Below are 14,198 nucleotides of genomic sequence, written 5' to 3'. Positions count from 1 at the left end.
ATTTAATTTAACAAATAAAAGAAAAATGTTGTATATACAAAGAGCAGAAATTGAGCTGCTTTACTCTGTTTCATGCCGTTATATATTCAGTATTCTTGTTTTTTTAAATGTTGATTGGATAAAACAAGTCAATCAAATAAAAAATAAATATTCTTAATAGTTTTCACTTCTAATCTTGAATATCATCATTAATGACACCTCAGCAGGTCGGGTTACAACAGATGGAATAGAACGAATAAAACACTAATCCTTATCATAACTTTCAATATTATATTAAGCATCATTTCAACTCAAGTTCCATGTACCAGCTTCTTCCAGAGTTTTCAGCAGTTACCAGCAGTTACATTAAAAGGCATCAGCACTGAATAAAGTGTAAGGGCCCTAAATCTATAGAGCGGGACAATGTGTGCAGTGTGTACGGTGTGTGTCGGCTGAGTGGGAGTGAGACGTGAGCGGGGTTTACGGGGGTTGACAACTATTAAGTTTAATATTTGCCTCGCACTGAGGCGGTCACCGGGCCGTGCAGTCTGCGCGAGGACTGACAGCTTTGTTTAAGATCAACAGTGGTCCAGGTGCGGCAGACGGCCATCTGGTGCCTGGAATAGTGCACCTCCACTGGGCCGTGTGTTGACACAGGGGCCATGAGGAGGACGTGCTGCTCTGCCAACCAGGAGCTTTTACCTCCGCCAAAATACTGCTGCAAAGGCAGATATGTTAAAAACAGGGTTTGTTGTACAAAATTACAATATCAATAATAGATGGTACATCTCCATGTTAGCTGTGTAGGAAGCCAACAGCCAACAGGCAAGTTAGATGAGGAGTTATCCAAAAAGAAGATTCTCGTGCACAGCAGTGCTTCCTCTGAGTGTCCGCTGGGGCAGGATCAGTCACAATAAGAAATACAAAATCTAAAGAATTCCAGCTCACAGGAAGCCAGGACTTGCATTCTCTACTCAATTAACATTTGAAGCAAAACTAATGGAGCGATATGCAAAATGCGTTGTTCGCTCCTACTGGGAGAAACAGCTGAACAAAAAGATGGAAGTATGTATTTTCACGATTATCATATCGATGTGAGGTTTCTGTGATGTGTGCATTTTGCAGCTGCAGCCTCTACTTCAGGATGAGGGCAGCAGCACATTAGGCCCTGTATCCTTGTACCAAGCAGCAGTATCCTGCTGGAGATTCCTCCCTCCCCTCTCCCCAACTGGCCTGCACTCATATTGCATATTAACAATAAGCACCAACATTATGAGGTTATGAGGACCTGTATGGACAAAGGCATGACGAGACGCGCACAACCAGGACATCAGGGGTTAAAGTAAACCAGAACAATCTAGATTTGCAATCTGACACCATTGATTATTGCCCCTGCCCCCACTGCTAAACAAATTCTAGAAAGACACTGTGAAATCTTCTAATCTAGCTGCCGGCAAGAATGTGAATTCCCCAAAATGTCAACCTCGTCCTTTAAGTACTAAAAGAAAGAAAATAATGGAATGGGAAAAGTTGAATTTTTGGGCCAAAGGAGGAAGGAATTTGAGAAATATGCAGACAATCACACGTTCACCGTTTACTACATTCCCACGTATTTACTTTCCAAGTCATTATAATGTCTGTGAATGTAGTCGGGGGGGGGGGGTAACATGAAACCTCACCCTCTGACCCTCTCCTCACCCACATAATGCCCTCACACATTCAACCCAGCTGATTCTCTGACACTGATTCCAGCTTGGTTTATACAACGCTGCTGTTTGATCATTTAAGGCCTTTTTTCAAATACTGTATCCCTGCAGACTTTCCTTAAAGATATAAACACACAGCAATGACACCGCTTCAAATGAATAAGTGCAGCTCAGTAATTGGCTGAATGCACATGTGTTTTTAATGGAGATTTCTACATTCAAACCATGTTGGTTAAACTGGTCCAAGGTGTCCAGCATCTCTAAAACGGGGGTCAACGGTAGGGTTAATGCTTGGAGTCACACCGCAGCTTCTCTTTACTCCACTATATTAGAAATAAATCTCCGAAAGCATAAACAAACAAACCGCCGGGCATCATACTTGATGCATCATTTGTGTGTGACTGCGTGGCCTCCACAGACGTTTCTCTCATCTTCTCAACATTTCTATTTACACTCAGCCTGTTCTGGCATACATCAGTACAAGAGGTCACTAAACAAGTTCAGCCTTCATAACAGATTATCCGTAGCCAGACTCAGCGTGAGAGCACGTCAGCCATGACAGGCCGGTCCGACGGCGCAGTTAAAGGGAATTTTGCGAGAACAAATAGCTCATCTTAAATAACAAATACCTGCAGGGGTCTATTCTGCGGGAGGCTTTGTATCAAATGCATCCTCTTTATTGCAGTGAATTGATAGGACATCAGACGACAGAAAAAGATGAGTTCGGGATGGCGGGGGGGGGCAGCAGGAAGTGAAAATGTCAGACAAAAAAGTACTTAGAGGAAGTGAGGGACTGAGAGATCTTTGAGACCACACAATGTCTGCTCTCTGTCTGTCTCCTCGGTGCGGCCTTCGAAGACGGGAAAATGACTCCATTGTGCGAACATCTACTGAGGGCTTTCTGTGTGGAGCTGTGGAGGGGACCATGCTGAGCAGCACGGCAGGAAGCCGACTTATCAAGGTCGCTCCTCTGACCTCGGTTTCCTGCTCATCATAATGACCGATTGTGTGATTGGGCAGCTCGCAGGCCTACGGTTTGATTACTGATTTCCCAAGCAGACGCCGTGCTCTCTCTCACATTCCTCTTTAAAGCTTGTATCACAATCTCATTTCTTCTCTCATCTGGTGTTTTCTTCCTCTATAGCATTTATCACCTCTGTTCCCTCTCCTCCTCGCAGACACTGCTACATCCACAATCCTACATTTCTGACAATGAATAAACTCCACAACGTATTAAGCCTTGTGTCCACTGATCCAGAGTTTTAGAGCTGCTTAAATATTTCTATATACGGTCTTTGGCTAAAACTGTGAAGTTTGGAAGCGTTGCTGGCCTCGTTGTAGTTTCAAACTCTAGGGCTGTATTTTAGCCCGGCAGAAACAGAGATGTTGGGAAAAAATAACGTTGACACTCACAACCGCTTTGCTGATTCGCCGGGCTCCTATCACATGACCCCCTTCCAGAGGAAAACAACTGGCATCAGCCTCGGCTAACGGTGTAGATCACAACATGAATAATCAGTTCCAAGCTTTGTTGACCCTGTTGTCTTTGCTAACAGCTGTTGTGCAGGTAGAATTTGCATTTTTTTTCAATGACACAACTGTTTACATGTGTAGGAGATGAGCCTTTATTCGGACAATCTGGACCAATCCAACGAAATGCTTCCCATTTAAACCAGCACGCACATGCCCATTGTAAGTGAGTGGACTCCTGATATGGGCTTTCAGGCATGATGGATGGGAAAGCAAAATTCTCATGTGGACAGAAATCCTTTTAGTTTGAAAATAGCATTTCCAAACGCAGTATTGATGTTGCCTTCATCTCTGTTCTTCCTCTTATCTCTGCACCTCCAGTTCAATAGACGACGAGCTCGGGCAGGCCCACCCTCTCCCTCACGGCTCAAGCTAACGACTCTTCCTGTGTCTCTAAGATTTGGCCAAGAGAGAGGTTACATTGAATGTTTGAAAGTCACATGAGCTATTTCAGCCCAGAAAGATGGAGCTAGAAAGTCACAGGCAGGGCACTCTGGGTAAAAAGGTTTCATTATGCTCCCAAATCACAGGACACTGAGCTTATGTCCAATCAATTTGTTGCGCATATCCATAGATCTACTAGAAAGCAATGATTTTAAAAAGAAACCACTGTTATCTTTTCACTAAAAACTGTTTTCTGCTCTCTGGCTCCGGGCGAGTTCCTCAGATGAGATTCTGTTTATTGGCTGCGGCCTTCTGTGTCTATTGTGTCAGAGTAAACTATGTGACGATGTTTGTGTGTACGGGGGAGTGTGAATATTTGTGTTTGGCAGGGAAAGTGTGTGTTTGACCCAATCAGGCTGCTGGAGTCGATGCCTTGTCTGTGTGGCTGTAAACACACACCGGAGCATGTGGTGGTGAAAGGACTGTGAAGGGCCAAAGACACTCTCACACACTCGCATCCTCAAACAAGAAAAAGCACGAGGGAATGTGGACTGTTAGTCGCCATGTGTGCCGTTGGCCTCTTCCACAGGCTTTGGCTGAGATTTCTCCTTGTGACAGAGAGCTGCATCTCGACTCAACTTCAAATGAAAGTGTTGCCTTGTCTCAGACAATCGGGCTCGCCAAGTGGACCTCTGTCTTTTTTTAGACAAGGGGGGAAATTGCTGCTTTATGAGAGTGCTGAAAAACAAGGCCAAAAAAAAGGAAGAAAAAATCATGAATTGTCCGCAGAGCAGCTAATGTGTTTTCCGTTCCCTTCACTGCTCTGTTTTTCCGAGGAACGTCACGTTGGCAGCGAGCAGCGGGAACGGCTTTTCTCTGGGAACGTGCAGACTGAGTGTTCTGCTGTAAAGGGTAAAGTGGGTCATGATGCGACGCAGGTTCAGACAGGTCCTGAGTTACAGCCAATACAGAGTAAGAATAGATGCCAAAGAACAGAAGTGCATTCCACAGAGCTTGGTTGTTTGTTTAAGATTAAAAAAATTGCGGCACAGAAGAAAAAGTCTCTTTTTCATAGTACGGAACCTGAAAAATAGCTTTTGTTATGGAGAGAAGTTTATGGAAACACTTGTTCTATCGTACAAATGGTGAATCGATAGGGTACCAAAGCTGATATTATTGTTATACATATAATTATTGATTTCCTGAAGAGAGGAAAACTAAATCAAGGCAGAAACTAGTATAAAGGTGTTTTGGTTTTGGTTACATAACCCATACAAGCAAAAGTTTCAAGTGGATTGAAAAGGTTCTCCTCATGCAGAGACATTCAGAATAATGAAGCCTCTGCTGATTAAGTGTTAAAATAGCAACTCATGACACAGGAAGAAAACATTCTGCGATCTGAACCTCTAATGAGGCCGTTTTATTTACACTGTGGGATGCTGGGATCGCTTGTGGAGCTCTGGTGTTGTACTGAACAGAGGAAGTGGAGTCTGACCTATGGAGGCCTTGTTTGACCATGAGAACCAAAGCAAAGTCTTCTGGGATATTTTGCCCATGTCAAGTCATCTGTTATGATTCCCATGAACCCCCCCTGTTCCGGTTTATAGTGAGCAGAGGCACAAAGCAGCTGTATGGTTTCTAAATAAAGTTGGTGCGATGATTTCCCTGATTCTCTGTTCAAAGCACAACGTGATCCCGACACAGACGAGGATAATCTGGTGTTTAAGTGGATTTAGAGTTGTGTTACATTGTGAGGGGTTTCAAATAGTAACACATGTTCATTTGTATTATCCTGGAAAGTTCAGAATTGGAGATTAAATTGTACAATAGATGATGATTTCGGTGAAAATCCAGTATTTAAACTCCAGATATTCTCCTGCAGGCGTCTGCCAGCAGATGTTTGGATATAATCACGATAAGCAAGTATCAGAATTAGAAAAGGAACTAAATTAATGACTCAGGAAATTGTTTTATAATCCAGTTTATAAGGGGGAGTTTTGTGTGCTGACCAGGGCCTCTGAGCTGACATGTGAAGATGTGATATTAAATGTTCTTTCTGGATTTATTTAGTTAAACATTTCATCGCCAAAAAAAAGAAAGAAAGGGGGAAAAAAGACATTAATCAAATTCATTCTTTGTCTGACTGCAGGCTAAACACCCCCACTCTTCACTTCCTGTCCCAGTCTGCCAGATGATAGGTTAATAGGAGTAGTCTGTGTGTGTGTGTGTGTGTCTGTGTGTGTGTGTGTGTGTGTGTGTGTGTGTGTGTGTGTGTGTGTGTGTGTCTGTGTGTGTGTGTGTGTGTGTGTGTGTGTGTGTGTGTGTGTGTGTGTGTGTGTGTGTGTGTGTGTGTGTGTGTGTGTGTGCAGCAGTCCCTCTTCAGTAAAGAAAACATTAAGTGATAAGTTGATTATCTCTGTCTGTGACGGAGCATTTCTCTGGCCGCGCGGTCGACAGGCTCTTAAATCGTCGTCTGGTTCTGTGACAGGTTTGGAAACCAAACGCAGCTTTTGTCCAACACATAAATCAGCTGTTACAACATCTACCTCTCCCGCTCCTTCCAGAGGGAATGTATGAGTATGAGGTCGGACTTTTGATTTCTTTTTCAACATGGAACCTTGAAGCTCCAAGTTACACAAGCAGCACACTGAGTCAAAGCGCAGAATTTTTCCAGAGCCCACAGTAACTCATAAGTGATGATGTTGTTAGATATTGGCCAATATCCCATTATCTGTCATGATTTACCTGCTGCATCAAACAAAGGATAATAACTTAACCAGTATTTCCGTCCGTCGAAAGGAAAACTTCTTTGGAAAGGAGGCATCCCATGATGCCACCTTGTTTCCAACTAAGTTGACACATAACGGAGTTACCTCTCATTTCAGAGCGTTTCATAATATTCCCACTGATTCCTCTGATGGAAAGAATTTCTTGTTAAAACCCTTTCACTAACACATCCTAAAGAACAAAACACTCTAAGCCTTTCACACATTCCTCTGTTTGTGTTGTCAAGAACCAGAGTGACCTGGCCAAGCAATGAAATCTATTTTGTCCAATATGCAGATGGTATAAGTAGGTATAAGATGTTCATGAGAAAAAGGAAACATCAAGTAAATCATGTCAGAACAAAGAAATGATTATGTCAATCATCCTTTCATGTTATCTCAACGGCCCCAGACTGGATTAGGATGACAGCGTCCTGCAGCACAAACATCCTGCAGTGTTCTGGGGAAGATGCTCAAAGCTTATGTGACATCTGAAACTGTAGGGATTAATAACACATTAATTTAAGATGCTGTTTTAACACCACGATTTAATCCTGAGTCTGGCTTCATAAGACTGCCGGGGCACAGAGTCACAGGTAGAAGCTCCAATTAGAGCCTCAGCACCCAAGGAATGACCGAGACGAGGAGTTAGCTAAACTTAAACACATGGCAGATCCTCTGCTTCTGTTTACTGAGGAGATAATTACAACATGGGTGAGGGGAGCCGGGGGATTAGTGAACATGAGTTCATGCTCAGGACGTTCGGGGACGACCAGATATAAAAAGCAAAACTTTTAATTAACTGGAGATTTGTTGTGAGTCCAGCGTGTTGGAGTGGGCCACCCTGTAAGTGTGATAAGCTTCAGCAGACCTACTGCACATCATCCTGTGTTGTGGACCCTGTGCATGGCAACTGCTACTGTAAGAGTCAGATTGGTCACTGATTGTTTATAGTTTGGAAGGTAAGTCATTTTAAAAGCGTTTTTATGTTTAACATTAAAGGGACAGTTCCCCCAAAAATTAAAATTCACTCATTATCTACTCACTATGCCGATGGAGCGGTGGATGAAATGTCTGAGTTCACAAAACACTTCTGGAGTTTCAGGGGTAAACAGCGTTGCAGCCAAATCCAAAACTATTGAAGTAAATGGTGATCACTTTTTCAAATGTACAAAAACAACAGAAGTCAAGTTTACATTCCTCCACTCTGCTCCTGTGGTGTCATCCAAGTGTCCGTAAGGCCGAACATTCAAATTTAACTCCAAACAGGTCATGTGTTTTAAACCTAAATGTCTGTTATCCTCCTCAGGAGCGCCGTTAATACGTGGATCACGTTTTTTTTTAAGTTTGAAGAAGTGGTCACCTGTGACTTAAAACCGATTGGATTTGGCTCAACACTGTTTACCTCTGAGCTCCAAAGGTGTTTTGTGGACTCAAACACTTCACCCGTCCCCTCCATCGACATAGTGTTGAACCTTGATGGGTCCCTCAAGGTTCTGTCCTGGGTCCTCTTCTCTTTGTACACCAACTCTCTCGGCTCTGTCATTCACTCACATGGTTTTTCCTGCCATAGCTATGCTGATGACACCCAACTAATCCTGTCTTTTCCCCGATCTGAAACACAGGTAGCAGCACAAATCTCTGCCTGTCTGACCGTCATCTCTCAGTGGATGTCTGCAGACCACCTGGAAATTAACCTTGACAAGACTGAACTACTTTTCCTTCCAGGGAAAGACTCCTAACCCTAACCCTAACCCTAACCCTAACCCACGACCTGACTATTAACTTTGACCACTCTGTGTTAACCCCCACTCAGATCGCTAGGAACCTGGGTGTGACACTCGATAGCCAACTCTCCATTACTGCCAACATTAATGCAACAACACGTTCCTGTAGATTCATGCTGTACAACATTAGGAGAATACGCCATGTAATCTACAGCTCAGTGGTCACAGTGTAACCCTAAAATATACCGAAGTAAAGTAAAGATACCATATATAGGATTACATGGATCTATAGAATAGTGGAAGAAGATGTGGGGACTATATGATGTCAATATGAGTTTGTGTGGATCCTTTACTTCCTCTTTCCTCTCCTCCTCTTCCCTGAGATGATTCTGAGTCAGCTGGTATAAGTGGTATTGCTGCACTGAACCTCTGGGAACCAGTGTACTCAGCCCAGCAGCGTGCCGCAGTGACGCACCACCACCATGAGACCTAGATAAACAGGCTGTAAGACGAATGACTCCCAGGAAGAATCCATCTCTCTTCTCTAGCCTCCCATGTCCTTGATATCTGACGTGGCCGGCGAGAGCAGCAGAGGTCCTGGGAAGCGAAATGTATCTTTCCTATGTCTGGTGTGGTTTCTCTTCTGAATTGATGAACACAGTGAATTTCTAAAGGCAAAGGTGAAGTGATCATTACCTTATCTCGGTGCATATGTCACTCCCTTGTATTAATATGTTTTTACTCTCCTCACTGAGGCCAGGACTAATCGTACCATTAACCGATATGCGAGGATGAGTTGGCACCACCTGTTAGGCTGCAGAACCACCATCAGTTAAATGAGGGGGGGGGGGGGTCTCTTAGCGAGTCGTTCTGCTTCGTAAAGCTAAGGCGAGAGTAAACGTGGGCTCCATCTGCAGCCAGCTGCTTCGCTTCCCTTCACCTCTCTCTGCACGGACACATGGGGAATTACCTCATCAGGCGCACAACGCTCTGTGTTGATACAGCCTCTGTTCCCGGGCTGTAAATAGCTTCGTCGCCCTGTTTTAAAGCCTCCGAAGGATTCGACTTCGCCTTGAGCAAGACCAGAACTTTTCTGAGAACAGCGAGTCCCCTGGAATCAAACAAGCGTGTATCAAAACGTGTTCTGATAACACTCCCTGCCAACTTAAGTCCCAGGAAGACGGCAAGTCTGCACATCTGAGATGGTATCGCCTTTTCAATTTATCTTTTTTATTACACTAAACCATGCATCTCCGCACTCGTGCACGCCCACAGTGTTACCTTTCTAATGAAAACAAATGGAGCCACACTCATTTGCTTTAATGCAGAGACAGTAAAGAACTCCTTTAACTAATCGGGCAGTTAGGAGTCACTGTATGACTGTAATTGGCTGTAATGAAATACAGATGACTGTTGCAGAAGTTTTCTGAAAATTGCAAATCATCAGGAATATAAATGAGAGTAAAAAGAGTTTAAAAGACGTGAGCATTTTTTATTTCCAATAGTTTAATCACAGCATATAACAAGTGAGAACAAAGCAGTCATATCAAAATAAAGTGACTCTGAGGATTGTCCATACGTGGCTCTACATGTCAGATGTAGCCGAAGATGTCTTTGCAGATGATGGGCTGTCGGCTGCCCGACTTCATCAGGGCAGCGAACTGGTAAAAGTCTGAGTCCAGCTCATTGATTCCTGAGTGGGACTGGTGGAAAAAGGGGACTTTGGGCTGCGACGCCACAACGGGACAGGACAGACGTTTCTGAGCATTTGCAGTTCTGTTCAGATGAGCCGAGTCCGTGGATCTCATCTTCACCCTCTCCTCCACAGTCTTAGAAATCCCGGCAAGTTTCCTCCTCATGTTGACAAAGAAGCCTCTTCCCGGTCTGTGTCCCGAGTTCGGCTTCAGGTCAGCGGGCTCAGGGAAGTCTGGCAAATCCATCCAGTTCTGTATGAGGTCTGCAAAGCTGTTGTCCCCAAGGACCAGAGGCTGGCGGTTGCGTCCCCTGGTCAATAAAGAGTTTGTCCAGTCCTCTGGGTCACTGACCTCAAACGACGTCCACCTCTCTAGGCAGGCATCGGAGGTGGATTTGGGTCGGACACGTCCGCTCGGCGCTCTGTTTGTGCGGAGGCAGGCTGAAGAAGAAACCCGCACGTTCCTCGTCCTCCTGAGAACAACCCCTTCCTCCTGCCACGACGCCTCAGAGTAGCCCGAATCAAACTCCAGACTCTTGTTGCTGCTGGGAGAGGCCAGGCCCAGTCGGAGGCTCAGACCCAGCCGGCTGCTGGACTCGTCCTCCTCCACATCCTCATCTTCTTCCAGGTGACTCGCCAGGCAGCAGGCAGAGTCGTACGTGCTGGCCGTGCTGGCCGTGCTGGCGTCAGACATCCGCAGGCGGGTGCGCCGCTCGCGTAGCATCGCACGCTGCTGACAGGCACGTGCCAGCGCTGAGGGGCACACCAACTCCGGGAGTTGGTTGCCGATGGGAGCAAGCGGTTGACGGGCTGCGGGACAGGTCCTCCTCAGCTGCTTCAGGTCCTGCAGTGACCTCATCATGTACTGCATGTGCTCCCGCAGGCAGTCCCCCGAGTCCTGTACGCAAAGCTGAGGGAGACAAAGCAGGAAAGAGTCAAACAAAAGTCAGATACAGGGAGTCTGGCAAGATTCAAAACCTGTCTAATAATAACAGGAGCTGAGTATCAGAGCTCTGTGGGCATGCTCGGGCACGCTCACACTGACTGACACATTTCAACACAAAGCACCTTGATCTGTCTGTTCATTTACTTGACCACACCAACAAGTTGAGCGAACTCCCAGTTGACCTACCCTGCACTGACTCATGGGATTCAACTAAGACACATGTTATTACAGAGCGGGACGCGCTAACGTCCCACCTCAGCTCTTTATCTACCTAGTGCGACAACTCCAGGGGGCTGAGTAAAAACCTCTGTAGAGCATCAGGGAGAGACGGGATCTTTATTTCGTTACAGGGGTCCTGTCTCTTTAAGGGTGCAGCTCACTTGCCTGTATGAGGTTCACCAGCCACACCGAATATAAGGTACATTATACAGCTTTGTTTCCTCTGTGTGCTGATTGGTCGGAATCAGCCAGTGAGCGGCGGAGGCTCGCTCTCAAACTCAAACGGTGCATGAGAGATCATGTGACATTTTGTGAGAGAGAGGGAGAGTTTTGCAAGAAAATGCAACCCTACTATTCTTTGTTAACCTGGACGTCAGCATTACTAACACACACTGTGCATGTTTTAAACTACACTTTTCTACGTGGGTTTGTTTGCTTCTTTCAACCTTTTTAACAAAGTTTTGGACGAGGAGAAACACACCCGCATGTGGCTGTGGAGGTCACATCCAGTACAACAGCTTCTCTCTCTCCAACATAACTCTGCTAGATGTGGCAAGAACTTGAGAAAGTAGCCAGGAGGCCCATGGTCATGAACCAAGCATGGAATTGGATTCAAATATATATATATATATATATTTTAAAAAAAAGGAGAGCCGGGAAAATGACTTCTCATAATGAGCAATATCTACTCCCATGTGTGTAAACGGTGCATGTCTGCTTAACAGCTCAACTCATCCATCTGCTGCATGAACAGAGGAGAATAATCAACTGTCCCTGTTAGATAAGCAACTGTACAATCTGAAAGCATCATCAGTGACAGTTCAGCCTTCTGCTGCAGAGCTGCAGCGGCAGATGTTGCAGACATATGTTGATTCTTCTGTTCAGATCAACACAAGCACACTGTTCACTTTGTAGAGACACGTGTCTGGATGAAGGTGTCATTACTCTGAAACACTTTTGTAAGCCGTTTTTCTGAGAAAGGCCAGTTTAATAAAGTGTATTACTATTGGAGAGAAAAAAGCGTAAAGAGAGAGAAAATGGGAACTCACCATTTCTTCCGTTCTCATCTGTAAGATTCAATTCCTACAAGAGAGAAGATGAACCGGTTTTAGAAACAGATCGAGGTCTTTCTGTAAGGAGTTAACACAACCAGTACCAGCGGTGACCACTCACCTGTGGCGTGGCAACTTCGGTCCGGAGGAACCAGTCCTCTTCATGGAGTAAGATCCTGGCTGGTGTGTCGGTGTCACGGGAGCGAGCAGCAGTCAGGGCGCAGCGCGGGTCTGAGGCAGATGTGTGAGTGAACTCTCCTCTTCTCCTCTCCTCGCTTTACAGCTTCAACAGCCGCTCGTGCCTGAACGGGCCAATCAGAGCGCCGCATGCTCACGGCTCATTAACAAATCAGCAGCAGATGTAGAGGTAAAACCCTCTCATTGTTCTCATGTTACATGAACACAGCGCGTGAGAATAACTGATCCCATTTGAATAACTTAGCCGCGTGTGTGTTAACGGTCAAATTAAAGTGAGTAGATTGTCCTCTTTCAGTTTCAATTTTGAGCTTTGTCCAAATTTTACAGAAGAGTCCCCTACAGTCCTATGGACATGGGACTTTCCACTTGTCCTAAATATATATATATATATATTTGGTTCAGGTTTATTTCCCTTGACGTCATTTATTCCAAAAGCAAAACCATCCAGATCTGATTTAGGTGTCAGCTATAAGTGTTGGTTAATGTCTGTTGATTTTTTTTGTTAAAGCTGCTTGGGAATGTCCAGGGGTTGCTTCTGCAAACCAATTGTCCCACATAGAGAAGTACAGAATCTTTCCATGTACAAAACATATTTTTCACCCTTTTTAAATGATGTGTCTCTGTTATTTATTTATTTTCATCAGGCTGCATGGTTGCACATAATTATTATCGCTGTAATGATCATTTCATTGATTTATACATTGGACATCAAATGTCAGAGAATTCTGATGACACACATAATAAATAAATAAGCCTTATAATATATCATATTTAAGCACATGAATAATTAAAGGAAAGTTAAGAAGTAACACTATGGTTAAGATCACGTTAAGAGGCAGACATCTAAAACCAGGGGTTAAAGGGAATATCAACAAAAACCTTCTAATATTTTTAGTTCATAAAGCTCAATGATGTCACTATGCTCGAATAGAATACTGCGAAAACAAATATTCACATTAGGTTTGATTTACATGCACTTTTTCTATTCTTTCACATTTTCTCTTCTGATTTTAGGTTCCTTTGCTTCCTCTAGCTGCTCGTAACTTTAGTCATTAAACTTGTGCTGCTGTTGGCTTCACTGCAAATCACTGCATCACAGTGTAAACAAAGTGCTTCAATGTAAATGCAGTTGATCTTCACTCTTATTTGGACATTGAGCCTAACGTCGCTCGGACAGTCATGTACTCGACCCTCCATTCACACTGCTGCTAAGTGAATGGGTGCTTATGCAGATGTGATGGGCTGACATTCTTCCCTGATGGGGAGTGATCCAGGTCTGATAGTTCCCTGTTCAAGTGCAGATTTAGCTCCACAGCAGGTTCAGCGTTAACATACAGGCTCCAGTGGCATGTCCCAACCTGATGCAGCAACACGACCAGTTATCACAACGGTCACGGGACCAAAGGCCAACGTGTGAAATACAATCTCTGGCATTACGATGGCGTGAAAAACACGATCAGATTCATGGTTTCTTGTACAAACTGTTCAAATTTGTCTCTTTGAGAACTTCAATGCAAAAGCATGTAGTTTGTCCAGATTGAATTCTATTTATAATCCGTATTTTTTTTCTTAACAGGCTTCAGTATAAGCTTCAGTGCAGATGGACATTATGAAACAATGTCTGCAGCTTCCTATTTCAGGTTTTCTTTTGTTATTAAAAGACACCATTATAAAGATGGTGCCTCGGGAAGCCCCCACTCTAAAAACCCACCCACTTATATACACTCTACTCTGTGCATTAAGTAATTACACCGGGCAGCTAATGGAATTGTGATTATTTCAATTTTCAGCCGGGGCCGACCTTCATCCCGAGCATCTCTGCTTTTCCAAAAGCCTAATGGGTTTGATTCCTGTACGAGGGTGTGAACACACCGTACTTCATTTTTATCATCACTGGGATGTTTGGTTTTCAGTGTTATCGAGACATTGTAAGTATTGTAGCGGTGAAGGCCATTAAAGCTGAGGGCTTTTTGTTTTACACGTCATCAGAAAGACTCAG

At 44.3% G+C, this 14,198-nt stretch overlaps 1 protein-coding gene across 1 annotated transcript; it reads right to left on the bottom strand.

The window, feature by feature from the left end:
• Positions 1-9,562: 9,562 nt before the first annotated feature.
• LOC128455409 (PAK4-inhibitor inka2) lies at positions 9,563-12,279 on the bottom strand. Its single transcript, XM_053439039.1, has 3 exons — positions 12,123-12,279; positions 11,999-12,032; positions 9,563-10,694 (listed from the first exon to the last, which is right to left on the bottom strand). The coding sequence occupies exons 2-3, from the start codon at positions 12,014-12,016 to the stop codon at positions 9,684-9,686; spliced, it is 1,029 nt and encodes a 342-aa protein (XP_053295014.1). The 5' UTR covers positions 12,017-12,032; positions 12,123-12,279; the 3' UTR covers positions 9,563-9,683.
• Positions 12,280-14,198: the final 1,919 nt, after the last annotated feature.

Source organism: Pleuronectes platessa, chromosome 2, assembly GCF_947347685.1.
Source record: "Pleuronectes platessa chromosome 2, fPlePla1.1, whole genome shotgun sequence".
Classification (NCBI taxonomy): Eukaryota; Metazoa; Chordata; class Actinopteri; order Pleuronectiformes; family Pleuronectidae; genus Pleuronectes; species Pleuronectes platessa.
The sequence above is the reverse complement of the archived record's forward strand: the minus strand, read 5'-3'. Positions and strand labels throughout refer to the sequence as shown.